The sequence below is a fragment of the Poecilia mexicana genome, unplaced genomic scaffold (genome assembly GCF_051168715.1).
Source record: "Poecilia mexicana isolate PSO_F unplaced genomic scaffold, ASM5116871v1 scaffold_11, whole genome shotgun sequence".
NCBI lineage: Eukaryota > Metazoa > Chordata > Actinopteri > Cyprinodontiformes > Poeciliidae > Poecilia > Poecilia mexicana.
The window spans coordinates 11,469,108-11,486,079 of NW_028263380.1; the positions used below are offsets into that span (position 1 = coordinate 11,469,108).

Genomic DNA, 16,972 nt, shown 5'->3' on the forward strand with positions numbered 1-16,972 from the left:
GAAATAAAAAAAATAAATGCAATGACTGTTTATTTGTAATTTTTTTCAAGGGATGCACAACATGAGTGTAATGCAATAACGGCTTTTAATTTACAGCCTGTGGTGGAGGACTACATTTCAAGTGCTTGGAATTTCATTGCAAAAAGAGGAAAACATGGGTTAATTGCAACCAATGTTATAATTCAACAACATCAACTGCATGTTTTGCTTGTGCAGCCCTTTCTTTTAGCACAATTCTTAGTAAAGATAAGCATTACCTCTATGTAACATGAATCAGGATCAGGCTAAATAGATAAAGATTTATAAGATGTTATTATGGGCATTTCCCTTCAAGCAACACTGTACCACTTTCTGAAACACTTCACTGCACAAGCGATTTGCTGAAAAGAATAATCTTAAAATTACCATAGTTAACCTTTGACATTTAGATGTTAAATTCCCAATGAAAATAGTAAAAAAAAAAAAACAACAAAAAAAGACCACTTTACCAATCTAGCAATGATTACAAGGTTGCAGCCATGGGGAACTTCTTTGGCTTTGCATGCTTGGATGTGACATTCCTGCACATATTTACTTTCGCGTTGTTGCAAACAAAAAAGAAAAGTGAAACTGTGCATCAAGCAAAAGCATTTCCACAGCTGGGCTTCAAGCAAACACTAGCTAATCAACAACAAATCTTACAAGCAGCGTGTGATGTAAGGTGAAATCAGGCTGCATCTGCTTCGCTTACTGCCTTTAGATGTACACTGTAGAGTGGGATTATAAGTTAGCTTCACTAACACCCCACTCATTATGAGCATCCACTGACTCAGTCTGCCACAGTGCCCGGGAGCACATGAACATGCGCATAAAAGCTCTTACAAATGATTATAAGCTCCAGCCAGAACAGTGACACGCACACAAGTGAGCACAACTGAAAGACATACAAAGTTCCTGACAGCTTGTAATAAAAGCATGAGCTCACGTTGCAGCGAGCCATTATTAACACCCACCATCAGACGAGCTGCAGCGGAGAAGTGCTGGTTGTTAAAAGAAATCTAAATAAAGCCAAGGCCAGTTTATCTGCAGTGACAGTTCGAGCTGGTGTTTATGTCGGATCACAGTTCTGTCTTCATGAGTGATAATCAGACGGGTCAGAGCTGCAGGAAATGTGCACACTTGTGTGCTTGTCTACACCTTGGAGGCACAGAGGCACCAATCATGTTGATCAGGATTTACTCTCCTGATCCCTGACCTGAATCCATGACTAACACCTGTGATTGTGTTTCAGAGTGACGACAGCAGTGACAACATTACCCGCATGACGTCCATTACTTCCCACTCACGCTAACCATATAGCCGCAAATTATTTTGCAGATTACGAGTAGGAGTTTGCAAAGCGTCACCATCCACCATGGAGATGCATGGTGTTATTAGGCAAGTCATATTGCTGATAGAAGATGACTCTATAAAACAGGTGCAGTAGTTTTGAGACAATCCAAAATCTAATAAATTCAATCTGGATGCCGAACAATGGAGGTATTACATTTTCAAGGAGAGTACAAAAGTGCATAGTTATTATGCAATAGTTAAATTACAGAATCCTTCAGCAAATTAAAGAAAAACCGAGCAAAAAGAGAAGGATTCAACACATTTATTGTGTTCACTGACTGCAATTAACTATGCATAAAAGATAATCCCAATCAGAACTGCTCATAACACCCAAATATGGTTTGAAGAGTTGCTCTCTCTCTCTCTCCTCTTTTTAAATCTCACACTTTAAAATAGGGTTCAATTTAGCTGGCAAATTCAGAAGGACCTGGAAGTTCTCAACAAGATATAAGTCAGGTGAAGAAGACAGCCAGGTTATTATTCCGCCAAGTGGGAGGCCTTCATTGTATACCCATGATCGAACACTTGGCTGCTTGCAATGATGAATTTCCCGGCATAAAAAAACCAATCCTCCTGAATGCTGCTGACTTTTTACAGTCTTAATCCAAGAAGAAAGTCTCCTCTAGAAGCAGATAGTAGATTTTGAAATTTAATACTATTTCCAGGTCAAACTGGTCCAACTACACCTCTCTTAATAATAGCCACCCAAACCTTTAGAAACCTGCAGAAACAATTTCTAATCCAGGTGCTCCAATCAAGACTTGTTTTTTACACATTTGCCCATAAAATCTGTCTTTAGATCATTTCTGGCCCAGTCTTGACATTTCATCCCATTTAGTTTTGGTGATGGTCTTGTTTCAGCTTCTCTCATCTGGCCCAAGTCCCTGCGCTCTAAACGTCTTATGTTTCTACAGTTTTTGGAATATCGCAACACCAGAAGATAAAGTGGTTCCTGGTCTATCAAACTTAGTTTTCTTCTCTACATATATTTAGTTCACATTTGCAACAAAAACGGAACATTTCTCACTTATTTTGCTAAAGTAGTATTTAAAGAGTTATTTTAAAATGAAGCTACCTTATTATTGTGCATAATTGTGTTTCTTATTACATAAATATACATCCACCAAGAATTACAGCATGTGTAGCTAAGAGTTGTAAAATATGCATTTTTAATAAAAAGAAGAAACAAATGATGTCAAAATACTTCCTTCCTGGATAGTAACGCACAAATTGTAAACTGCTATGTCTGGACAGTATTTTATGATAATAAAGTGAATATAGTAAAACTCTACTAACCGCTTGGTTCCTGTCAGGTAGACGGTAGTTGTGGTTCTGCAGCAGCCGGCAGCCATCTTTTGCCAGCCGCTGGACGGCCTCCAGACCCAGCCGACTGGTGAGCTCCTCTCGGCCACAAACGGTCCCCATCCCGCCGCCACCGCCACTTCCATTCCCGTCCCGCAAAGCACACATCCCGCCCAGCTGCAACACAGGAGGCATGAAAACATATCTCAGACCGCAGTCCCAAGACATCCTGGAAAAGTCTGAAAAGCCGGCGTCGCAGCAGATCAATGAGTTTCTCCACAGAGCACAATCCAGAAGTGATGAAAGGAGAAATCTGTGTCCATGTAACAACGATGAAAAGAAATAGTAATCCTGGGTGTCTCCAGGTTATCTTGTTCTCCCTATTATTCTTCTCTGTCTCTAATTCTTTCAATCTCTTAGAGGCTGTAATTCTTTTTATCTGTTGCACCTCTTTGTGTCAGACTAGCTGCTCTGTGTCAGAGGATCTGGCGGCAAAAAGAGTGAGTGTGTGTGATTAGTAGTAAGTGGGCGGGAAGGGTGTCTGTGTGAGAAGGTAGTGTGTGTTGTGTCTGTCTCCTCCCTTCTGTAGTCGAGCTATTAAAAAAAGAGCCCAAGCAGGAATATCAAAGAGTAATGTCTTAAAAGAGAAAAATGACGGGAAAATGATTAGAAAGTTTATTTCAAACAAAAGAGCAGAGGGGCGGTAGGAGAACTGTTGCTTTTCTCCGTGTCTGCATGCATTCCCTTGGGTGCAGCTCGTGTGATGGTTATCACCTGTGGCGGCCAGCTTGGGCTGTTTATTTTCCTTGGAAGAGAGACAGAGCAGCTTGTTTCGTTTGGCTGAGAGTCGGGCAACCCTTCCTGTAAGCTCAACTATCCCACGGTACCACGCTCTAGCAGAGGGTAACGCACACATACACACACACACGCTAAACATCATTTGTTTACTAGGAAAACACCCCCCTTTTCCTCTAACCCAATGACAACTCTTATCTTGTAGAATACCCACGTACACACAGTGATATTACACCACCACTTGTCCCTCTCTGCTTCCTGTAGACCTGCTGTAGTCTTCCTGTCCAAGATTTAAATTTATGTCACTCTCTCCTATTTTTTCTAATGTTTTTTTTTCAAATCACGAAATCCCAAAACATCAATAGATTTAAACTGATGAACTAAAAGCAAATGAGACTCCAGGAATCTTTAGTTGTTTTGCAGTTTAAAAGCTTTGGATTCCAACATGGTGCCCTTGACATTTCGTAGTTGTCCTAGTTATTTATTGATACATATGATCGACTCTGGAGTGCAGATAACTACCTCTGTTGCATGAATATTAGCAGAGGGATTGGAGGATCGATTCAACAGCCAGTGTCAGACAAACACGACTAATGTGATTGTAAGATGTATTATTGACTGGATTGTCTGTCGTTCTCTGATAAACATGAAGTGCTTTGCAAAAGCAAATTCATAATGCTTCATTTTGTCACCTTGCAATCACAAATTCCAATATCACTAGGCTTGAAAGTGACAAATACAAAGTAGTAGGTAATTTTCAACTGCAAGATTTGAATTTGCATTTCTTTAGAAAAGAAAAGAAATCCATTGTTAAAAGCTGGATAGTCTCATATGCTGCTTGCTACACAGCAACCATCTGAAACAAGGACTAGCAGAACAAGTCAGAGTCGGGCCGGGGGGCGGGGCCAATGACCGGGCCCCTCACGTATATCACCTGCGCTGATGAAAACTGTTGAGCAGGGGCGGGGGGCCGGGGAGGTGTTGCCTTTGTCATTTGATTTTTACCCAGGAAGCGCACATCGGCTAAACCGTGAGTGAAACAATTTCAAAATATCTAAAATCTTTAACCCGTTAAGAAATGTGGAAAATCCTGTAAAATGCTAAAAAGCCTCCCGCCATCACTTTAAAGCTTAAATCTGCCATCGGGATATTATAATTATGAGCTTAACTGCGAATTATTTAACAGCTTTCACTTATTGTGCAGAAGTTATTTCTTCACAATCTGTTTTGCGCTTTTCTTTTTCAGTTTGCTAAGTAAGCCCAGATCTGTTGTCGGCTGGAGTATGGGGAAATTAGATTATAGAAGCACCTTTGTAATATAATAACAGCTCATTTTAAAATAATAACCTTTGCAGGTGAAACCAAAATAAAATACATAAACTGGGACCATTTATGCTAACTAGGATATAACTCATGTAAACGACTGAAATATAAAATGCCATGTGTGTTGCTGCTCTTTTCCCCACCTTCCCTGGTCTCAGTGATGTGATGAGAGAATAAATAATTGATGGAGAGAAAAAGGTTTTGACTGTACAGACATGGGATGAGGAAGCACATGGGCCTCGCTCTGCGCTCTTCTCCGACCCCCTTTTCTGAGTTCAGCCATGTGTGTACCTCCACATAAATAAAACTTGAACTCGAATGACCTTTTAAAGGAAACCAAGTAGTCAGCACCACCTATTCATTTTAAGTATGGTGCAACGTCTATGCAGTTTGTGTTACAGTGTATGGATTGTGGTATGTGTATGTGCAACAGCAATATATGCAGGAAGTGAGGAATACAGTAGGATACTGCAAACTCTTTGCAATACAGCAGAAAAAAATGAAACGGTGCAATTTAAACAAACTAGCAGAAGCAGTCGCGATTTATGAGTGTATTATGCTGCACATCAGTCTTTAATGATTGACCTTTCTAAAGATTCAAATAGTTTCAGTGTGGGAGTAAAAAATGCAAATCATTAAGTGACTGCAAATTGTCACAGCAAGGTAAAGAGTAGAGATGCATCAATCAGTCAACTTGGGATCAGCATCTCAGTAAGTAGTTTCTGTCACTTATTTAAAAAAGAACATCTAGGAACTTCCACAATCAAAGAACCCACAACACACATTTCTATTTTGTGCATTATTAAACAAAAGAAAGGAAAAAAAATCAGATTTGGTGGAAAAAGGAGACAGTCGGTCAGAGCTCAAAGAAGTCGGTATCAGCTGGTAAAAGCCTGCTCTAGTAAAAATATATTAAGAATGAAGACTGTGTGTGAATAATGTATATATCATATAAAATGCCGTTTGTATTAGTGTGTATATTACCGGGCTGCTCTCCTCACTGGGGGTGCTGGATTCCTGGCGGCTTGTTTCAGTTGTGTCAGAGTCCTGCTCTGATACTGCAAACAAACAACAGCATATTGCAGATTATTGTTTGTGACATAAGTGTATGGTTTCACGGTAAATCCAAATAATTCCCACTAACAATGCTTCAAGGAAACGATCCAACCACAGCATTACTTACAAGCTTTGCGAGTCTTTCTAGCGAGAGCAGCTGCCAACTCACTTTGTACCTGTTTAAAACAACAACAACAACAAAAAGAGGGAGGGGTTAAAAAATACAAAGTAAATCCCGCAATCATTCCAAGTTTGTTTCAGTTTTGCCACATATTTATCTTGTGCTTTCATTCTGGGTGCCACTGACCGTGGACGTAAGCCTCTCCAGAGCTTTCATCTGAAGAATCTCACTGCAGATGTCCCTGTTACCTTCAGAGTCTTCCTCTGACCTTAAAGAAACAGACGGAGCTTTATTTGCAACTGTTTAATATTCTAATCAAACAGCCCTCAGGTGTAAAACTTCCCTACAGACGTGCCTCTGCAGCCTCTCTGCACCGCCCCCTGGCACTGTGTGAACAGAACTACATCTTACATAATCTTGAAAATCTCTGGATATTTGAAGCCATGGACAGAAAAAAATATACATATGTTAAATATTTTACATGCCTTTATTAAAAAATAAAATAAAATTAACCATTTTAACTATGCAGCTGCTCCACATAAATGTTAATGTTTTATTTCTCACAACACAATATAGAACATTATGAAATAATTGTCCAGGTGCACAAGAGTTAAAGATCACTTTTTTTTTATTTACACAAATTTAAATATGATGGTTTTCTGCATTTTAGCACTGACAACACAAACAGTTTTTTTTTTTTAGTGAAAGACATCCTCCACCGCATTTCAGTCTCTGGGAGCCAAAGCATCTTTTTTAAGAAGTTTTCATTTATATGGCGGCATGTAAAAAAAGCCACACACACACACACGCACACACACACACACACACACACACACACACACACACACACACACACACACACACACACACACATCCTCTCTGTGGATGTAAGCGCAGCAATGCAGCAGCGGCGCGCAGATGTACGTGGATGTCTAAATCTTGAGGATTTTCCTAAGCCTGTGTGCATTCATGAATATATTAGTGTTTGTCCTCATCAGTGTGCATGTCAGACGGTGTTTGTGTTTGGGGTAAACTCTGCATTATTCTAACAGCAGAGAGAAAAGGTTTGCATAGAGGAGTCTTGAGCAGCAACAGACGGCACCCGAGGGTTCCTCATCCAACATAAACTCTAAGAAAACTAAAGCCGGGGGTTGGTTTCCGATGCATTGCCTCACCCCCACACATCCACACACACACGCACACACACACACACACACACACACACACACACACACACACACACACACACACACACACACACACACACACACACACACACACACACACACACACACACACACACACACACACACACACACACACACACAAAGTAAAAACCCTGAAGCATGTATACACACACAAGCTCGTCTCCATTTGCATACAATTTGGATTGCATCCACATTTCCCAGTGAAACTTGGTGTAGAGGAAAGAAGATGAAACCTGGGATGACTTTATGTGTGTGTGTACAGTGTGATCTGATAAAGAGGGACGATAGATGAAGAAGCCAGGGAGTAGGTGATAACACAATAGCCTTCAGCCTGACACAGCAGCTCTAGAGCTCCAGAATAGATATAGACACAGGCAGGTGGATTGCTGGATGCCTTGAAGGAGTGTGAAAATACTGTACGTTTACTGCCATTCTCATATTGTAGGAAAAGAAAATGCAGTGTTTAACTCTTGAATATGGCAAAAAAAAACAGATATGCTTACCAAATATGGAAGTCCATTTTCAAGATAAAAAAAAAAAAAAAAGCTATCTAAATCATCACGCTAAATTTATTCTCTTTGGGATCATTAAGTTTTATTTTCAGCCAGTGTTTCAGCTGGTAATTTGGTGACTCAGTGTGAGCCTGAAGGTACCAAAGCTGGAGGCGAAGCACAGTAGGAGGTGTGTCACCAGCCATTAAGCGGCACAGAGCAGTGCTGGGAAATAACATGATCTGCCTGGACCACCTCCTCGTTCAAAGCCCATCAAAAGCTTCGTGATGCAAAGAATTTCTGCAAATTACCTCAAATCATTCTTCATTCGAATTCTTTAAGCAAGGAAAATGTACATTTTCAGCCTCGAGGAAGACATGAAAGCTGTGCTGTAATGCAGAGAGTCTTATTTATTGGCGTAGGATGTTAGATGACTGGTGTGCTTCAGTTGTATTTAGCATAACTTGACTCTGCCCTTTTCCGTCCAAAACAGAGAAACAAACTGGCTGGAACCAGAACGCAATGCAAAGTGGGCGACAACACTCCTCCTCCCAAGCAAAAGTATCATATTTTAGCTTCTGGCAGTTCTATTGGTCCTGCATTTCAAAGACAGGAAAAACAGCTGCTTAGTTGTTGACCAAGTATTTTGTTTTCTATAGTGAGCTTTGAGGGAATTTTTTTTTTTTCCATTTTGCTTTAATGTTTAAAGCAGCTGAAGTAGCCAAAGATTTAATGAAAGATGCAGGTACTAGGATTAAAATATTAACGTTGCCCGTTCCATAACGAGTTCACAGCCTGATCAGCAAACTTTAACAAACACAGCCTTCCACTGCAGTTGGCAGAACATCTAAAAATTAAACATTAATGTTGTCTCTCCTTGCGCCGTTCCTTTAAAATGTACTTTACGCACACATTTCTCCTGAACTCTGAGTGCTAAATTAAAGCTGCACTCAAATTTTCATACATAAGAGATGTGTGAAGCGAAGTTGCGTGAACTTAGATGAAATGTAAATTTTGTATTTTCAAAGAAAAATAAGAGGGTGTTACAGGAAACACTACTTTCTGATGCTAAATGATTTGCTCAAAGCCTTCATATGAAGTAAATAACTCAAATATAATGATCAAAGTACACATGATGCAGAAAAGTAACTCCATAAAAAACTATGATAGGCTCTTTGGCTTCAGGGATGAAGCATGGCATGCTTTGTTTCAACTTATGCAAAAATCAAAGTAATGCTTCCCTCCTTAGGTAACAGGGAGCAATAATTAACAAAGAATGGAAATAACAGTCTAACGGGGGAGACAAGAGAAGCATGAGGAGCAATTATGTCTGGTCGCTGAAAGCCTGATGATTTTCTGGTACATCAAGTCTTTTGGACCTGCATGGTGGTTATGTAATTTTGGCTTTTTTCCAATGTAGCTTGAAACATTTTAGCTTTATGAAGAAAGGCGAACAGGAGGGAGGCGGTGAGATGGTCGTCTGCAGAGAACTGGAATCACACAGTAAGAAAACCTTAAGTTAGATTTATTATCAGATTTCTATCTAATGAAAAGAAGAAACTCTAAGGGTCTAATTTAATTTGAAGCAAATAGATGATTTGCTGCAGAGCAGTGGGCATGTTGACTCAAACGTACCATTGTGTTATTTTCCAACCACAAGTTGTATTTTATTTGGACCAGTACAAAGTATTGCATAAATATGAAGCTGGAGGGGAAAAAAAGGATGGAGAAATGCAAGGCAAGCGCCTGCAATGTTAAAAGATGATTTCCATCCAGTCTTACTGAACATGAGTTTTTGCTTAGATTAGAATAGTCTAAAATTTCAATCTCTAGACATGCAAAGCTGGTAGAACTACGTAAAATCAAGCAAACTCATTTCTTGAATTTAGGAGTGCTTCTCTCTGATTTATTTCCTCAGCCACTTAAGTTGCTTGCCAAGCATAACGGATACTTCTGGAAATGATCCTGTTCTGTTCATAAATGAATGACTGATTATGGTTAAAAGTATCAAATTTGAAAGATCTTCAGACAGCAATAAGAAATATTTGTGTAAATTATCTTATGAAAATTTCTAGCTCATTATAATCATACTATAAAGAGGAATGATTCAAGACTTTTGCACAGCACTTAAGCGATGAAAATTCATTGATTTTTAGCATTTTACTGTCAAAACATGACAAGTTGGGAAATTCAGTCGGACATAAAGTGGCTCTGATGTTTTCCACTCATTAGTCTGAACCCTGCTGACTTGTGCAAGCAGTGAAATAAAGTAAATCAGAGTGCATGTCAACTGCTATATTGCATACAAAGGTACTGATCCAAAACGCAGAGCCATGTTCGCTTTGATACGCAAGATTTACCACAAATATGACATTTGGGTTCGTCTCGTCAGCCTCTCTGCACGGCGTCTGTACATGCGCTCTTTGAAGCCGACATGCAGAAGAATGCATTGACGTTTGCAACTCTTCGCTCTCCATATATACACTTCAGTTTCATTACCCGCACATACAGATCTGACTTTATTTCTCTGAGTGACAGATTGAGTTCAGCGGCGGGCTCAGCAGGAAGTCGACTTACAGGCGCAGCAAAGCAGGGAACTCTGAGTGACACAACTCAAAGCGTGTGAGTGGGAGTGCCCTGGAGACCAGCTCATGTATGTGACTGATCACATCATGTGCCACTTTTTTGTATACATGTGCCCTTCCTCTGTAGATGTGGTTGTGTATGTGTGCAAATAAATATCCCTCAAAGGAGACAGAGGATGTAAAACACTGAACAGAGATTAGGTTTCTCTAAGAGGATCTTTAAGTAGGGTGACTTTTATATTCCAAGGACAGAGTTGCACACACAGCAGCATTTTTTTCTTTCCTATTTTTTTTTTTTTTACTGCAAATCAAACTGACAAATGACCTTCATCTCAAATCTAAAGTGAAGCTTGTCACTTGGGGCTAGTATAAAGAAGCAATGAGCTTTCCACTTCAGGTCAGTGGAGACCATATAGTGGCTCCAGGGTTCCTACATTTTTCATTCAAAGTTTAGAAGTTCCCAGACTCAGATTTGTTGATTTTTTTTTTTTTTTGGTCACTTGATGTTGAGACATCTTGAATGAAGCCAAAAAGAGTTAGTGTAGATTCACAGAACATGTTTGCAACTTTCTGTACGCGACAGTCACCGTGAAAAATCACAGACTCTTATGAAGGAAACAGCGACGTCTTTAAAGCTTCTTGCTGTAATTCCACCAAAAAACAATTCCACGTTCAATTTAATTAGCTTGCACTATTTGCTCGTCAATCGTATGTAATCTAGATTATTTAAAATGATCTAATTCAGAGTCAAAAATTCCACATTAACTGATTGCTTTAAGATTTATTTGTTTGATCCTAATGCTAACTGCGTAGAAGTGTTAGAAACACTTGCCTCAATGGTAAGACGTGCAGTTAAAAAGTAATGAATTCCCAGACAGTTCTCAGTACTAACAGGCTTCTGTGTGTGCTTAAAATACTAAGAAAACGACCATAAAACTGTGTTTCCACAACATTCAGCTGAATGAGACAACTTTGTTTAGCTGATCCTGTGTCCAGAAACACAGCATTCTTTTTTTTTGCTCAAATCTTTTTGATGGCTTTAAATATAAATACAAGAAATATAACATTTATCTTTTAGCGATTGGAATGGGGAGAAAAGTCTGGAGAAAACAGTTTGCGAGTTTCTGGAGAAAATAGACACATAGAACATAACATTCTCCTGTGGATTTATTTATTACTTACGGGCTATTGGCCCCACCACCAGAGCGAAACTGGACATATGGAGCAAGCTGTAGGAGGAGTTTCACAGCTTCTGGCCACTCCCCCTCATTGGAGCGAAACTCACAGGAAGCGGAGTCACACTCTTCAAAACTGAACTGGTAGTAAGTGTTGGAGTCGGAAAACACCACCCGCTGGTCCACTGGAAATAATTCAATAAAAACAGAAAACAACAGTGAGAAACAGTAAGGTTATTCATTAATTAGGGTGTAATCATGCTGTTGAAAAAATATTTTTAAAAATGTAGCTTTCAATACTGAGGTTAGTTATGCCAGTAAAGATGTAAGTCTTGTACTTGTGTGTAAAGGATGTATTAGCCTGTTTGTTTATTTTCCAGCTAAAAACTCGATGACAAAACCATAACAAAATTTACAATCTTAGCTATTCGACTGTCAAGTGACAGAAAAAGAAACCAGCAAGAGTCAAAGCAGTAAAAAAGACCCATGTGTATGAGGCTGTCTTGGTGTGCAGCAGAGGCAGAAGGATAAACAAGGTAAAAGATTCAAACACTAGATATTCAGAAGAATCTGTGATACGACGATGTGAAATTTAAGAAAAAAAAAAAAGCATGATTCTTTCCTCATCTTGGCTACAGCTTGAAGGCTTACATGGTGCTAAAGAAGAAACACACTCAGCATGAGCTAAACAGCTGCAAGAAAAGAACTGAAGTGAGGCAGACTTCAATGATAAGAAGCAAAACCAGCTTCAGTGGCTACGGGTGGAGCGATAAAAACCAAAGGGCTGGGTGGGTGGATGTTATAGGGTTCTGTGAGTCATTGAGATAGCAGAAATAAAACACTGGCTTCTCCGCTCTACGAGGATATCTATGGATCCCCCTGCATCCCGTCAAACCTGATGAGGTCGACACACTGCAAGGCTGACTTCTAACAAAACCAACCCACAGGGGTGACGTGTTGATTGTTTAATGTTATAACTTTTTAAGCCACATCCATTTTCAATTTTATCAGCCACCCAAACACTTACACAGTCCTCTTGGGTAGCTAATTTAATAAGGTGGATTTTATTCAAGCCAAAACAAAAGCAAGTCTGAGGATCTAAATCTAGACAAATACACATTAACACTTAAAACAGGTTTTATTAACCATTATAAAAATGGAAAGAGTTGGTTTCTAATGCTGACCGAAAGCAAAATCCCACTGCTAAACAGCGGATCTTTGCACCAGACCAATGAACTTTACCTTAGCAGGAGCATTCATTCTTTTCTGCAGAATAATGAAACGATACAGGAAAATGGGGCTTTGATATATGTGGCTGTAATTCCCAGCTTCAGTGTGACAGATCTGCACTAAATTCAAGCTCATTTAGTGCAGGTGAATGAGGCAGCAAATGAAGCTCTCCTTTCTGCTGAAAATAACCGAGTTAAGCACTTGTATCTTTAGAGATGTGCTGATGTCGCTGGTAGGTGGCTATAAATTTGGAAGCACAGTTCTAGCTATCTGCTCGTGTGTGTGTGTGTGTGTGTGTGTGTGTGTGTGTGTGTGTGTGTGTGCGTGTGTGTGTGTGTGTGTGTGTGTGTGTGTGTGTGTGTGTGTGTGTGTGTGTATTACCAGACAGCAGGACTCCCAGCTCCAGCAGCACCTGCCAGACACGCACAGCAGTAGTCCGACAGCGCACGTACACGCACTGCTCACACAGCCACTGCACCAGCTCCACTCCCACATAGCTACGCCTGTTAAAAGCAGATGAACATATGACCACTCTATCGCACAAGTAGGGCCATGTAATGTCATGATGCTCACATACTTTTATTGTACGAAAGCTCTTTTTTTTGTTTAAATCAATACCCATTGATTATTCATTAGCTCTGTGTAAGGGTTTTCCTCGGAAACAGCGAATGCTTTTCCTCTGTTTCCCCGTGAAAATGAAGTCTCTTTGTGTCAGTGTGGCTGTATTTACAGTTCCGGTATCAATGCAGTAATCATTTGTTTTCTTTTTAAGGACCTGGATGTTATGTATGTATGTGTAATTCCATAAAGTGACTGTATTCCCAAAATACTTGTGTTCCACATCTACATTCCTCTTTGCTCATTGTCCTGCATGAACAACCTGACTGACCAATTAAAACGGGGCTCTCCAGCGACTGGTGAGTCAGTCTACATGCTTCGCTGAATTCATCGATCCAGCTCTGCATACAAACAGGCAGAGACGGGCGTACCGTATGATTCTGGCCAGGTGGATCTTATCTTTGGCTGGGTACGGTCCATGAGAGAGGAAGGCATTCCTCACAGATCGACCGGCACATGGAAAACTCTGGGAGCAAGACTGAAACAAACATGTGCAAATTAGCAAACACATATCCTTTATGCAAGTTAAAAACTCCAATTAAAAAAATAAATGAAACAAGAGCTGCAGAATTTGTTAAACATCGAATTATTTACAGATGATATCAGATTGGAGGAAGCTAATGTGGTTATGTGCCGCTGTCATTGAGCGGCTCACAAGGACAGCTCGATTTCTTTCCCCCTGAGGAATCAACCATTGACTATGTCTACAAACTCTGCAATACTCCCGCTGTCTATGCCGTCATAAACACATCTGTATTTCAATTAAAGTGTTTACGTGGCTGCTGGCACTGCTCTGCTCATCAGGCCTTCTACTGTACATGAATCAGAGCAGAGCATTCTGCCTAAGTAAAGAGGCTTCACACATTATATTAAAACATCAAACGCTTTCTGTGAAATCTTTCACATGCTGCAAGCTGGTTTACACATAGTAAAAATCAATAGGTTGCACATGTATTAGCTGAGAGGTCTAACAATAGTGTGTTGGTCCCTCTTCTTCCTATCTCCAACAGACCGGCACCCAAAGGTGAACAGCAGGTCCAAAAAGTCCTATTAACTGGAAGGTGAGGCATCCATGAATCTGACTTTTTTTTTTAACAGAAAATCCCCAAAACTGCTAAATAGGATTGATATCTGGGGAAGTTGTATGCCTAGGTCAACCTCACAGAAATGCTTCCTGTGTACTTTATGAGTTCTGCTTTGGTTCAAGAGTAGCTCCAATTACAGGTTGTTTGTATTTGCATCGAATCTTAGGTAAGTGGTACATGTCAAGGTGGCATCAACAAGGATGGCAGAACCCAATATTTCTCAGCTGAAAATCGTTGGTTATTTGGTGGCGGACAAGGATCAGGTTCTGTATACCCATAACGGTCTGCAACAAACTGCAGTGCCTCCTGTTTTGTGACTTTTATTCTCTCTAAATAGTGAAAATCTGACATTTCAGCACGTGAAAAGTCTTGCCCACAGACAACAAAAGAGGTGGATGGAGCAGAAATCCAACTTGCAACCCAACAATTGCAGGACGAACTCCTACCACCGTTGCTACCATCATCTCATAACATTAAAACAGACAAACATCAGTGCCTGTTGTTTTTCATTCTGACAAGACATAGGGACTATTCTATCTGAAACTCTCTCAGCTATATGATAAAAAAATAAATAAAAAATTGAAGAAATTTACCGGAGTGAAAATGCCAAGTTCACCAGGAGGCATTTCCATGCTGTGCACAACAACATCCTAAAAAAAAGGAGCTAACTGAATCTACAAGCTTCAGTTGCCAAATTAAATGCTAAAAGTTCATAGCAGCAGGTTTAGAAAAGTTGCCAGAATAGGAAGAAAGTCTTTGCTCTCTGAAAAGAAGATGGTTCGTGACTTGGCATATTGACCCAAATGATTAGCTCTCACCCTGCAGCAATCCCTTCAAACTTTGCAATTTCTAGGCTGAGCATAAACTCCCATATAGTTTAAAAAACTGCAGAGTTAAATGTGAACCCTGAAAGCAAAAACCGCCTCTACTGCCTAATGCAACATTCCAGAATATACCAGCATATCCACAACAAAATGACTAAACAGAACACAAGTCAGGTGTTGAAAAGAGCCAAGTCAAAATCACCACCATCACAAAGTACTGTGGAGGACTAAAAAAGGAACCTGCATCTACAAATTCATGTAAACAAATAATGAACTGATGAAAAGCTGTGAAAAAAAAAACATTGACCTAAAGTTTTCCAAAAAGATGTAGGAGACTCATATGGTCATAAGAGCAGCAGATAGCCTGACTAGTTTACCAGTTAATACGAGTCTTTTGGGTTGTGCATTGTTGCTCAGTTGCCATAGCTAAATGCATCAGTGAAGCCATCACAGAAAGCACACTTGATGCATTTTGCAGATGCATCAATTTTTGCAGATGCAGATGTGTCCCCACATTCCTTTAGTTAAAGTCACAGCATTTGCTTTGTAGTATTTTTTTCCCTAAAGCTGCAAGTTTGATTATAAAAAGAAGCACTTGAGCAAAGTGACAATTTCCTTATTCTTAAATCTAACATGTGATATGTATGCACCACATGATTTGAGGAAATTTGCAGTTATTTGTGCTGTAATTCTTTTCTGACTTTTGGTTAGATACTATTTGTATTCTCATACAAAAGGAAGTAAAACTTGCAAAGAACAATATAGGTTTCAGGTGTGAAAACGCATTGAAAGAAAATGGGTAAAAATGGGTTGAATGTAACTGCAGTGTAACCTGCTATCTAGCTTCAAAGTGCTGTTAGTTGATATTTTACCCTCATCTTCTATTTGCGCAAAAGGAAATAGGACGGTAACAAAAAAAAAAAAATGCAAAAACATCTCCAATGGAGACGGTATTTGTTTTGTTTTTTCCTAGTTCCTGTTGAGACCAAGTGGCTCCACACGGAGAAATCAGAATGAGGAAGAAGTGGTGCGATGTTGCCTTTTAGACAAAGACCCGTGCTTTAACAAGAGTTACAAAAGCACTTCTCAAATTTCAAACATCATTCAATCTAATCTGAATGACTGGTTCAAAAGTCAGATCCAGTGACTTCATTGGAATCCCCCCAGACTGTAACAGAGACCTGGCAAGAGATCCTATCAGCGAACATCCTCTTGTCTGGGCGGCAATGTAATGTTCACATGATTTTTAAAAGATAAAGTTTTAAAAATTTAATTATTTGGCAAATTTGTTCTTTATATACTTGCCTGGGATGTGGGTTAATGTTTTATCCACTTTGTTTAAACGTTCAGTGATGAAGGACAATAATTTAATATTTGAACTCTTAGGCTTTTTGCATAGTGCACTGCTTAAAAATATTTCCAAAGCCACATTACATGATCAAATGAGGACCGTGTCAGCAGTGAAAGTAGCTTGGACAATGTTAAAGGTAATATCCCCACTGATGTCATTTGTGAATAAATAAACACTTCATTGTGCTGAACAGAGAAAACTAGAAAGTAATGATGTCATTTATATATATATACTCATGTGATTCCTCCCTACCTTGTGTACTGCAGACCCAGTGCTTGGTCCAGGGATAGTGTCAGGTGATTGCTGTTGAAACAAAACACAAGCCATCAGAGCCAACTCACACAAGATATAACACACACACACACACACACACACACACACACACACACACACACACACACACACACACACACACACACGGTAAACACACTAAACAA

The 16,972-nt window shown here is 39.7% G+C and overlaps 1 protein-coding gene across 1 annotated transcript in view; it reads right to left on the reverse strand.

Annotated features, from left to right (window-relative positions):
* Positions 1–16,972, reverse strand: part of rapgef5a (Rap guanine nucleotide exchange factor (GEF) 5a) — a 48,575-nt gene that overhangs the window by 18,747 nt on the left and 12,856 nt on the right. The window contains exons 2-9 of the mRNA XM_088010194.1: positions 16,788–16,838; positions 13,647–13,753; positions 13,039–13,160; positions 11,435–11,612; positions 6,155–6,236; positions 5,975–6,023; positions 5,776–5,849; positions 2,668–2,850 (exon numbers count right to left, since the gene is read on the reverse strand). Coding sequence (XP_087866320.1) covers positions 2,668–2,850; positions 5,776–5,849; positions 5,975–6,023; positions 6,155–6,236; positions 11,435–11,612; positions 13,039–13,160; positions 13,647–13,753; positions 16,788–16,838 — 846 coding nt within the window. The remainder of the gene's footprint in view (positions 1–2,667; positions 2,851–5,775; positions 5,850–5,974; positions 6,024–6,154; positions 6,237–11,434; positions 11,613–13,038; positions 13,161–13,646; positions 13,754–16,787; positions 16,839–16,972) is intronic.